The 11,798-nt window shown below is 58.3% G+C and overlaps 1 protein-coding gene and 1 long non-coding RNA gene across 4 annotated transcripts; one reads left to right on the forward strand and one right to left on the reverse strand.

The window, feature by feature from the left end:
* Nucleotides 1,092-7,377, reverse strand: LOC110396129. Its single transcript, XR_002436795.1, has 2 exons — nucleotides 7,256-7,377; nucleotides 1,092-2,360 (listed from the first exon to the last, which is right to left on the reverse strand). It is a non-coding gene; the product is annotated as an uncharacterized LOC110396129 (long non-coding RNA).
* Nucleotides 6,612-10,609, forward strand: FOXA2 (forkhead box A2). 3 transcript variants are annotated; one of them, XM_021391487.1, is made up of 4 exons: nucleotides 6,612-6,906; nucleotides 7,252-7,344; nucleotides 8,042-8,111; nucleotides 8,634-10,609. In XM_021391487.1, the coding sequence occupies exons 3-4, from the start codon at nucleotides 8,043-8,045 to the stop codon at nucleotides 9,879-9,881; spliced, it is 1,317 nt and encodes a 438-aa protein (XP_021247162.1). In that variant the 5' UTR covers nucleotides 6,612-6,906; nucleotides 7,252-7,344; nucleotide 8,042; the 3' UTR covers nucleotides 9,882-10,609. The 3 variants fall into 3 exon arrangements, with proteins under 3 accessions (XP_021247162.1, XP_021247161.1, XP_021247160.1); XM_021391486.1 differs by lacking the exon at nucleotides 6,612-6,906 and having other exon boundaries at nucleotides 6,926-7,344; XM_021391485.1 differs by lacking the exons at nucleotides 6,612-6,906; nucleotides 7,252-7,344 and having other exon boundaries at nucleotides 7,519-8,111.

Below are 11,798 nucleotides of genomic sequence, written 5' to 3' on the forward strand. Positions count from 1 at the left end.
GAGCAGCGCGGCTGCGACTCGGAGATAACCGGAGCGTTGCTCAGCGAGCTGGCTGCCAAATTTGTTTATTTTCTCCTTCCCGAGACTGCCATCTCTCCGTCTTGATAAGTTCAGGTGGCGAGCTGGCCTCTATTTATTTCTAAAGACGCTGCTCCTTTTCACCTTTACAACGAGCAACAGCGCGAATCAATGCCGGCTCCCAGCAGCGACAGCGGGGAGCTTCCTCCCGGGGGGAGAAGCCCCTTCGGCGTGGGAAGCAGAGGGGAAGCTCCCCCGTTGCAGCGGGTACCGCCGGTGGGAATAATTAATAGCCCGGTGCCACGGGGTGCCATTAACATGCGCATGGCGGGGGGCTCGGGGGGAGCGCTTCCTGAATCCACATCCGTGCCCCCCCGCCCGCCCAGGTGCTGTTTGCCCACCCGAGGACGAGGGGGCAGGAAGCATCCTCCCGCCGCCCGCATCTCAAGGCCGCGGGCATTTCCTCGCCGGGCAGGCTGTGTTTGCGCTGGGCCCCGGGGAGCTGATGAGGTGCTAACGCGAGGGCGGCCGGCACCTGCGCGGCCTGGAAACCCGGGGGGGGAGGGGAGGGGGCAAGCAGCGAGGGGCTCCTGCCCACCGCCGATGTGCGGCTGGATCCCGCTGCTCGCCTGCAGACGGCACAAACCTGGGGACGCCAGCAGGGAGCAGGCAGCGCAGGGAAATGCCCCAGGCGGGGGAAGTGCCCCGATCAGGGGAAATGCCCTGGAGGGAGGGGGCCAGCGGTGGGCTGCGTTGTTGTCACTCGACCTTTTTTTTTTTTTTTTTTTTTCCCCCTGCGTGAAGCGTGATTTTTGGGCGACCCTTCGGGACGCGCGTGCTTCCCTGTAGGCAAGCACAAAGCATAAAGCTGGGGGTATCAGCCGTGCTCCTCGTACCGATGGACAAGTCTGTGCGCCCAGCAGATGCGTATCTGGGAGATAAGGGCCCGGCGCTGCCTGCACACGGAGCCGGGGCTGACGAGCTGCCAGGCGGCCCCGTGTCCCCATCACCGTTCAAGGGGAGCTCTGTCTCCTGCTCACAGATTGAATCACAAGGCGATGGGGCCGCCAAACTTTCTTCCTGATCTCTTTTTTTTTTTCCCAGCCTATAGGCTCGTCTGAATATGTTTAGGGAAAGGAAACAAAAAATCGCGTCCCTTCAATCACGTCCCTTCAATCACGTCCCTTCAATCACGTCCCTTCAATCACAGCTCTTCAATTGTGTCTCCTCAATCAATCACGGATCTTCACTCACATCTTTGGGGCTTTGGGGAAAAACATCCGGACCCTACGAGGCAGTTTGGCTCAGGGTGCTGCCCCACAGCTCATCAGGACCTACAGCCACCGGGGGTCCCACCTCATGCTGCCACTTCCTCTGGCAGGGGACACGTCCCTCGGCGTGGGACACGTGGGCAGGGGACACGTGGGCACTGCCCCACTCCTCGCCTGGCAGATGGAAATAGCAGCAGCTCTATTGATTTACAGCCACAGCCCTGACTTTAATGGGCTGTTTTTGCTCCCCAACAGCTCCGGCTCGGGTCTCTTTGCAACAAACCTCTCTTTTTTCCCTGCGCTCGCCCCGTGAAACAAGGGGAGGCGACGCTTCGCCCCGCTCACCGTCGGCACACCGCGCGTCTCCCCTCGGAGAAAACAAACCCCAATCCCACGAGCATAAAAGGGCTTTGTGGTGGGGACATCAGTGCCGTGCCGCGGGCTGGGGCTCGCCGCCCGCCTGCCAACCCGCGCAGGAATGCTTGCTGCCACCGCAGCCTGCGGGTAGGAAATAGTTTCCAGGCAAAAAGGCCTCCCAGTGTATTCCGGCCCGACAGCTTCCAGCAGCCCTCTGTAGGCGTCTTGTTCTGCCGCCGCCGGGACACCTACCCGGAGGAAGAGCGGAGACGAAGGTGGGAGAGCTTTTAAAAGCTCTGGGTAATTTTGTTCCAGCCCCATGCCCCAGCTTTGAGGCTTTGGAGGATGCTCGGGGTTGGCGTTTGGGGCAGAACATTTGCAACGAACGAGCGTTGACCCCACGGTAAACCCCATAAAGCAAAGTGGGGCAATGCTGGGGGTTTGGGGACCCCTATGTAGGCTGGGCTGCAAATGTAGGTCACAGCCCGCTCCTCACTCAAATCCGGTGATGACGAGGGTGTTGCAGGTCGGGCTGAAATATGTACCTCCAGCTCTTTACTCTGGCACCGAAACAAAACCCAACTCAGAAAACTGCGAAAAATAAACCCAGCTTGTGAATGCTGCTGATTGGAAGTTTTTCCAGCAGGCAGCAAGCGCCGTCCTACCCGTGTAAAATCACTCCTCGGGCATGTGTTGATCTGGGCAATGTTTCCTCTGCAAAAAGAAAAAGGAAAAGATCAGAGCGAGGGGAGAGAAATGTTTGGAGGGGAGCTTTCCACCGGCTCCCAAGATGAGCTTTATTTAGCAGCCCGCCACCTGGGACACGCTGCGGGGACACTGCTGCGGCCGTGCCCCCCTAAAAGGGCTGGGGATGCTGCGGGAAGGGATGGGTTATTTTTAGGGGGAGAGGTCCCCCAGGGAGGGCGGGCGCTTCCAGGCAGAGCGCCGCCCCAAGCAGGTGTCCTGAGAAAAAAAAAAAAAGGGATTACTGAGTCAGATAAAAGCTCGTTTGGCTGAAGTTATGGCAATCCTACAGCTGGAGCCAGAGATTTTTCACCTGGCGGTGGGATCCGCTGGAGCACGGGGTGCCCATCTGAGACCCAAATCTCCCCCCACCTCATCATCGCAGCAGTTTTGTGCTAATTAAACAGAACCGTGCTTGTGTGCCCGCGTCTGACCCACACCAGATTTATGGGGTGATCCTGCAGGGCACAGGGCTGCTATTAGTGGTCACAAAACCGCAGGCGCACAGACGGGCTCCCAGCCCCAGGCAGCTCCGTGTTTTTGGGAGCAGAAATCTCCGCTCCGGCTGTTTTGCCGGTAGCACTGCCAGGGACGCAGCGTTCCCGTGAGCTGCTGTGCCCCATCCCAATGGGGACGGGGTCCCTGGGGGCTGTCCCAGCACCGTGGGGATGGGGATGTGCTGGGGGTGCCAGCCGGGCCATGAGCCACACGTGCCGCCCTGCTCCCCATGCTCGGCGCTCAGCAAGCACTTCACCCTGCTATTTATACCCCGGCAGCCTTTCGGGATAAATGAGGCTATTTTAAAGGTCTTGGCCAGGTAGAACTGGTTTAAACAAGGCTGGTAATGACTCAGAGGGCTATAAATGTCCGTCAGGCAGGCGCTCAGCCTGCGAGGGGTTCGATCTGCTCAGTGCACAGGAGCAGCATCACGTATCACCCAAGCACCCCGCATCTCCCAGGCATCCCTCATCACCTGAGCATCCTGCATCTGCCGAGCATCCCGCATCACCTGAGCACAGAATCATATAATCCTATAAGCATTAAGGTTGGAAAAGACCACTAAGTTCACCAAGTCCAACCCCATCCCACCCCCACCGTGCCCACCGACCACGTCCCTCACTGCCACATCCCCACGGCTCTGAACACCTCCAGGGATGGTGAACCCACTCTCTCTCTGGGCAGCCTGTGCCATCCCACATTGTCCAAGCATCTCACATCCCATGGCCCACGGGGTCTAGCATGATGGAGGTGACCTGCAGCGACATGGTGAGGGCTGTTTTGCCCCCATTTAGTGCTGAAAGCTGCAGCTTCCTCCTGCCACGCCACTGGATGCACTCCAGCAGAAAGGGATTTTGTTGGAAAATAACAGGGAGGTTTTAAAGCAGGGCTGTTTGGGAGGAGTATCCACATTCAGTTTTTCTGTTTGTTTTCTTATTGTAAAACCAAAGGCATTTCAGTTTTCAGAAACTGATCATTAAACATAGAAAAAAATATTTCCCCTAACAGCGGCCGCAGCCTGAACACTTTGGGCGGCCAGGTGACTTTGTTGTGGAGTCCTTCCAGAAGGCATCGTCCTGTCCATGGGTTGTGCATGGGCTCCTTGTCCCCTTGGTGTCCTCAAGCATCCCGAGGTGCCACCGAGCTGTCCCCTGCTCCCCGTCCTGGGTGACGTCGTTTCCCCAGGCGCATCCTTTGAGCGCTTCCAGTGTTTTATGGCACCTCGTGGTACAGCAGCTCAGTGCCTTGAATAATTAGAGAGTGGGGAGGAACGCAAAAATAACACCTGAATATGGCAAAAATAGCCATGGCGGCCAGGTCAGGCCGGCAGCCATGGGAACATGTGCGGATGAGGCATGGCACAGCTGCACTAGGTCTGCTCCATGCAAACTGGCTTTGTGTTGGAGCCCTGGGAGAAATCAGTGCAGGAGACAGTATGTGTGGAGCATCCCTCAAAGGTTTCCCTTCCAGAAGTTTCCATGGGTGACAGTGGAGTTCTTCCCTTTGTTTTAGGGCTGTGTTGGGACCACGCTGATGGGAGTCTGGATCTTTTCCTCAAAGACCTAAAGAACCAGGCAGCCAAGGTCAGGCTGGACGGGGCTCTGAGCACTGATGGAGCTGTAGGTGTCCCTGTTCAGTGCAGGGCAGTTGGACAAGATGGCCTTTAGGGATCCCTTTCAAATCAAATGATTCTGTGATCTATGACCTCTATAAGGATGGCAGGCATTTCCTGGTATTTCCCAGTTAGGTGACAACCAAACACTTTCCACCAGTGCCTGCTGCCAGAGGGGTTCCAGCATTCAAAACACAGCATCTCCTTGGGCTGTGAGTTAGATTGAAATCACTAAATTTTTGCATACTCCAGATTCATCTTTTGTTAGGCTTGTTAAAGCCTTGGAAAACATTTTTTTTTTTAAATGAATTAAGAAGCCCCGTTAAACACTGAATCTAATTAGGAAGGACTTGGTGGGAGAATTCATCAAATAGTTAAGTCAATAGAGGAGAGTGTAATTGTGGTCGTTGCCAGCGGGGCCGTGGCTGATGGCCAGAGTCATTGGGTGGGTGGCTCATGGAGACGGGAGGATCCCCACGACATGGGATATCACTGGTTCCAATGCTCCTAGCTGAGTCCTTGAGTGAGCAAAGAAGATCAGTTCCTGACATGCCCCACAGAAAGGATAGGACAAAGGGAAATGGTTTCAAACTAAAAGAGGGGAGATTTAGACTGGGTATAAGGAAGAATTTTCTACCATAAGGGCGGTGAGGCACTGGCATGGGTTGGCCAGAGAGGTGGTGGATACCCTGTCCTTGGAGACATTCAAGGTCAGGCTGGATGGGCCTCTGAGCACTGATGGAGCTGTGAGTGTCCCTGTTCAGTGCATGGACCAGATGGCCTTTAAGGGTCCCTTCCAACTCAAACCATTCTGTGATTCCTATGAAATGACAGCACACCATAGGGACCCTGCGAGCATCCGCTGCACACATCCTGCCCTACAGCACTGACCTTGGGAGCAGAAATGTGGCACTAACAATGACCCCAGGGTCTGTTCTGCCTGCCTGAGTGAGAGCTGCTCCCAGCCCTGCAGAGCCCTGTGGTTGCTTCCAGGGATCCTATAGGGGAAAGTGCCACCATCCACTCCTTCTCCTTCTCATTATTAAAATGCTTCTGTTCCATAGGGCAGCAAGCGCTCCTGTCTTGCAGTTCCTCGGCTACAGGGGAAAAAATCAGCCACCGCATTTAGTTTGAAACAGCAGGGCAATTGGGAGAGTTCATTATATTGGATTAATTATGATAATTATCAGTAGGAGAGAGATAATTACCCTGTTTGTTGTCAAGAATAAGGTGCAGTTGTAAGGGGGGGAGGAGGGGGTGTTGATTTTTTTTATTATTTTCCTTTGCAGAGAAATGCCTTCACCCAGCACCCATGAGCCAGGAGAAGAGCAGGGGATGCCCTTGTCACCATCACCAGCGAGTGGTGGAGGTGGCTGAGAACGGTGGCAGATGCTGCCCAAGGGTGGCCCAGCCACCGGCTCCCGCTTCCGGGAAGGGAACGCCGGCTCCTCCAGTCATGGCTCCCAATGCAAATAGAAATGTAATTTAAAAATTAAATTTAAAATAAATATTACTTAAATATTAAAGAGAAGAAGTCGTTTTTAAATGGCCGGTGTGTTTCTCCGGAGCCCGAGCGGGTATGTTTAAACAAGACGCCGCCGAACATTTTCAATTTTTATCATCTTGGGTATTTAAAAAAAATGTTTCTCTACAAGGCAAGACTATATACTTTACCGCTTCTTTTCCTGTTCTCTTAAGATATTAATTTTATTGGGCTACCCAAGGGGAGCGGCACAGAAGGTTGACTTGTGAAATAAGGGATGGGAGATGGAGGGCCCCGTGGGATGCTAACGGGGCCCACGTTTAGGACCACACGCTGCTGGTACAGCGAGAGAGCTCAGCCTCGCCCAGCGCATCTCCTCGCTGGTGATGCTCGCAGGGGATGCACGAGAGGGTGACCTCCGCCGTCGGGGGGACCCCCGGGGGGCAGGCGGGGTGCCCCACCACCCCCGGCCCTGCGGGACTGGGGACAGCAGGCGACAGGGGGCGCCGCGCCACCGCGCTTAGACCTCGGGACAGCCCTTCCCGGCCGCCCCCCCCCTCCCATATTGGGGCAAATCCCCCTTTTCCCGGCGCGTCCCCGCCCTGACAGCAGCCCCCCTGGGGTCTCCCCCTTCCCCTCCAGCCAGCCCCCGCTCCCCTAAATATGGGCGGGAGGAGGCGGGCTGCTTCTATCGCCGCGGCTATCGCGATAGGAGCCGGTTTCGTTTGGAGAAGGCTCCCGAGGGCGTTGGGGCGAGGGGAAAAGCCCTCCGGCGGAGTCCCTCGGCTGTTCGGTTTGCGTTAATGTTTAAAAGCTCCCGCTAACCTCACCGAGCGGTGCTGGGGTTAACGCCGAAGGAAAACCCAAATAAATAAGCGAGGGAAAAGGTCGGTGCCGCGCTGCCCCTTCTGGTGCCCAAGCAGGTAGGTACAGGGCGCACGGCACAGGGAGGGCGGCAGCTCCGCGTCCCCACGGGGCGGGGAGGGGGAAACTGCGGGGCCGGGAGATGTCGGGCACACGGAGGGGGCTGCGCTTCCTCTCTGGAAGGAGGGAGGGACGGAGGCAGCCGCTCCCCGACGGCCGCCTTCGAGCAGCGTCCGTGGGTCTGTCCGCGGGTGCGGAGCGGCGCTGCCTCGACGGCGCCCACCGGGCCCCGCTCCGGCTGCGTGTCCCCCGACGGCGTTGAGCCCGGCCCCGCCGCGCTCCCCTCTCCCAGCTCCCGCCTTCCCCTGCCCTTCCTGTTTGTTTTAGTTACGAAATTGTTGTAGGTACCTGAGGCAGAGCCGCGGGAAGGCATGAGGCAGAGCCGGGCCACGGCCGGGAGGAAGGCGGCCTGAGGCCGAGGAGCCGCGGGGAGAAAGGTGCGTGCAGCTCGGGGGGCTGCGGCCGTCGGGGGGGACCGGGGGGCCGCTCTCTGGGCTTTGCGAGGGGACACCTCCCGTCGGAGTGCGGCTGGAAAGGGGGTCCCGTAGGACCCCTCCCGTTGCGGGGGGCGGGGGGAGTCGCGGGGGGGTTCCGGGAGCCGCGCTGGGGTGCGGGTCGGGGGCCGCGGAGCAGCCGCTCCCGCCTAGGTGTGAGCTGATTATTCAAATGGGCAGCCGAGGACCTGGGGATTGGAGGCTCGCCCGGCCGCTCCGTGCTATATCACTCGGGCACCCACGTCACTGCAGCACTTGTACTCCTCTTCCTCCCTCCTCCTCTTCTTCCTCCCTCCTCCCTCCTCCTCCTCCTCCTCCTCCTCCTCCTCCTCCTCCGGCTCCTCCATCGCCTCCGGGCGACTCTTCGCCGCGAAGCGCTGCGGAAACCCACCCAAGGAGCGGCGGCGAAAAAAAACCCCGGCCCCGGCGGTGCCCCCTCCCTTCCTCCCTCCCTCCTCTTCCTCCTCCTCCAGCGGCTCCGACGGAGGGAGAGCGGCAGAGGGGAGGGAGGGCTGGCGACTTTTTTTTTTTTTTTTTTTTTTTTTTGGATTGCGCTCTCTCTCTCTCTCTCTCTCTCTCTCTCTGCGTCGTCGTTTGTTGTGTCTGTTAAATTTTAAACTGCCATGCACTCCACTTCCAGTATGCTGGGAGCGGTGAAAATGGAAGGCCATGAGCACACGGACTGGAGCAACTACTACGGGGAGCCCGAGGTAAGGAGGGAGCCGGGCGGCCCGCTCCCCGCGCCGGGGACCTGGGGGAAACCTCAACTTTGTCACCAAATATTCTCGAGGTGCAGAACCGCGGCCAGGGGGCAGCGGGGGGGGACGGGGGGCAGTGGGGCCGGGCCCCCCCGGGAACGAGCAGGGCTGCCGGGCGGCGATTCGCGTTTTTTGCTTTCCCCTACTCCCCCTACCCTCCCCCCCCCCCCCCCAAGGTATTTTTCTCGCTTCTCGCGGGGCTGTCCCTTTCCCTCCAGCTCGGATCCGCCGAGCTCGCTGCGACCCCGACTTTTTCAATATCTAAATTTGGGCGTTTTTTTTTTTTTTTTAAATTAATGAGAGACTCAACACCCCCCACCTCCTGCCGATGCCCCCGGGGGTTTAACCCTTCCCACCCCGCAGCTCTGGGGCTGCAGGGACTCCCTCGTGCTGGGTTAGAGGTGCCCTACTTGGGAACTGCTCTCGTTTCCATCCCCTCAAAATCTCCCTTCTCTCTCTTGCTTGTCCCCGCAGAGCTACTCCTCGGTGAGCAACATGAACGCGGGGCTGGGCATGAACAGCATGAACACGTACATGACTATGTCGGCCATGAGCACCACAGCCAACATGACGGCCGCCACCTCCATGAACATGTCCTACGCCAACACGGGCATGAGCCCCTCACTCGCCGGCATGTCCCCAGGTGCGGGGGCCATGGCTGGCATGGGCTCGGCCGGCGTGGCGGGGATGGGTGCCCACCTGAGCCCCAGCATGAGCCCCATGGGAGGCCAAGCGGGCTCTATGAACGCCCTGGCCCCCTACACCAACATGAATTCCATGAGCCCCATCTACGGGCAGTCCAACCTCAACCGCTCGCGGGACCCCAAGACCTACCGGCGGAGCTACACGCACGCCAAGCCCCCCTACTCCTACATCTCGCTCATCACCATGGCCATCCAGCAGTCTCCCAACAAGATGCTGACGCTGAGCGAGATCTACCAGTGGATCATGGACCTCTTCCCCTTCTACCGCCAGAACCAGCAGCGCTGGCAGAACAGCATCCGCCACTCGCTCTCCTTCAACGACTGCTTCCTCAAGGTGCCCCGCTCCCCGGACAAGCCGGGCAAAGGCTCCTTCTGGACGCTGCACCCCGACTCGGGCAACATGTTCGAGAACGGCTGCTACCTGCGGCGCCAGAAGCGCTTCAAGTGTGAGAAGCAGCTGGCGACCAAGGACGGCAGCGGGGGCAAGAAGGGACCGGGGCAGCCCCCCAGCCAACCCCTGGGGGAGGGCAGCTCCTCAGGGGGCTCCGAGGGCTCTGCGGGCGCAGAGTCACCGGCTAGCGCCTCACCGTGCCGGGACCACAAGCGCGCCCTGGCCGAGCTGAAGGGCACGGCGGCGGGGCCGAGCCCTGGGGAGCCGTCGGCGGCCTCTCCAGCGCAGCACCTGCTGGCCCCGCCGCACGCCGGGCTGCCCCACGACGCCCACCTCAAGCCCGAGCACCACTACGCCTTCAACCACCCCTTCTCCATCAACAACCTGATGTCGTCCTCCGAGCAGCAGCACCACCACCACCCGCACCACCACCACCACCCCTCGCACAAAATGGACCTCAAGGCCTACGAGCAGGTGATGCACTACTCGGGCTACGCTTCGCCCGTGCCCGCCAGCCTGGCCATGGGGCCCGTAACGAACAAAAACCCATTGGAGTCCTCCCCTTTGGCCGGAGAGACTTCTTACTACCAAGGTGTGTATTCCCGGCCCATCATGAACTCCTCTTAAAGGCAAAGGGGGAAAGCCCCCGCGCCCTGCGCGGTCGGTCCCCTAGCAGCGCGATGGACTGTGAACGCTGCCGAGCACGGTACCTACCCATATAGCTATCTATCTATTTTTTTTGTTTTGTTCTTCGCCGGCTCCAGGTGGTTGCATCCACTCGGGGAGCAGCGGGCGCACCTCGTGTGCCACCCCCTAACCCTAACCCTGACCCCGCGTCCCCTCGGTTTGCCTCACGGGGTGGTTCGGTTTGGTGGGAGGGGGGTGTAGGGGAGAGGGGTTTTTCTGTTGGGGCTGGTTTATTATTATTTTTTTTCGTTGTCGTCGTTGCAAGGAGGTGCAAAATATATCTATTTTTTTTGTGTGTGGAAGTGATGAGGAAAGAAAGACAAAAAAAAAAAAAGACAAAAACGGACGCAAACAAAATGAAGCCCTCGTTCGGTGGGAAATCCATGCGAGTTTGGAATCTGAGGACCGAAAGCCTTGTAAAATTGTACAAAGGGGGAGAAAAAAAAAGAAAACGGGGAAAAAAAAAAAAGCGGAAAAAAAAAAAAAGTCAGGATAGATCGTTGTAATTGAAACAAACGCTTGATGTTACCGGGAGAGTAAACTACTTGGATCTGATTAATTTAAAGTTTCTGTATGCTTTATTTATGGCTTTATAAATGTGTATTCTGGTAGCGACTAGCCAGGTTGCCACAGAACTCTAATATTAAAGTGTTATTGGCGGTTTTTTTCCCCCTGCATCTCTGTTCTGATGGGACTCGCCCTCCTAACCCGGCCGTGCGTGCGGCCCCGACGGCGCGGCCGTGCCGCTCCCGGCCCCTTTCTCCATCCCGGTGCCCTCGGAGGGACTGGCTGAAGCGCACTCAGCCCGGGGGGAGGCTCGGGGGGGTCAACGGCGAAAAGCCGTCCCGGGTAGGGGGGTCCCCGTGGCCGGCGACGGAGACGGGACGGTGGGCAGCGCGGATGCGCGGCCGCGCTCGCTCTGCCGTCGGGGGGCAAAGCGCACGGCTGGGGCCTCTCTAAGAGCGGAGCTTGCACGGTATTAACCGAGGGCGTTGGGAAGACAGCCCCGCCGGGAGCGGTGCGGCCGGAGGAGCGCTGCTTCTTTCTGCCCTAGAACCCTCCCGGCCGCTCGCAGCCGCACGGCCCGGGCAGCGGAACCCGTCCCGGGGCGGTGTTGTCATTTCTTCCCCCCGCTCCGTGCCCGTTTTCACAACCACTTGTTGTTTTTCCCACGCGTTTACGGCCGTCGTAGATGTTGCTTCCCGAAATAACATTCAAATCCTTCTTAAAATTCCGCTTTGTCCGAGGGTAGAGAAAAGGGGACGAGGAGCCGGGAGGGGGGGGGGGGGAAAAAGGGGCGGGGGGGAAAAAAAAAAAAAAAAGAAAAAACAATGAAAAAAACCCTCCCAAAAACAAACCAGGGGATCCAGGCAGCAATCTGTCTGTCTCTATACGGCAAGGACACACACGTTGTGAAGCGAGGCATGCAATGTGTTTCATTAGCACATAAAAGGCTCCCGCGGGGACGGAGCACGGGCGCGGGGTGACACCGCTCTGGGGACGCGGCACCGGCCGGTCCGGAACGGGCACCAAAGGAGGCACTCGGGCCCCGCTCCTCGCTCAGCTCTTGGTCAATTATTGTCGGTTTTTTAATTGTTTTCCTCAGCCCTCTTTATTCGCTACGATTTCATTTTTTGAGTTTCCCTCCCGCTGCTGCCAGAAACGCGAGGGTGGGAGAAAGAAAAAAGGAAAAAGGGAAAAATACAGAGGGCCGCGCTCTCCCTTCCATCTCTCCCTTTGCACCCCTTTGCTTTTTTTCTCTCCCCCCACCCCGCGCAGCCCGCCCCGTCCTCCTGCAAGTGCATTCTGCCGCTGCCGGTTTAAGCAACCGTGAGCTGTGAATAAACAAAGTCAGTA

Source organism: Numida meleagris, chromosome 3 (genome assembly GCF_002078875.1).
Source record: "Numida meleagris isolate 19003 breed g44 Domestic line chromosome 3, NumMel1.0, whole genome shotgun sequence".
Lineage (NCBI taxonomy): Eukaryota > Metazoa > Chordata > Aves > Galliformes > Numididae > Numida > Numida meleagris.

Bases quoted from the DNA above. Each gene is read 5' to 3' on its own strand.
- FOXA2 (XM_021391485.1), top strand. From the start codon at position 8,025: ATGCACTCCACTTCCAGTATGCTGGGAGCGGTGAAAATGGAAGGCCAT. The intron at 8,112-8,633 runs GTAAGGAGGGAG...TTGTCCCCGCAG, and splicing joins ACTACTACGGGGAGCCCGAG to AGCTACTCCTCGGTGAGCAA.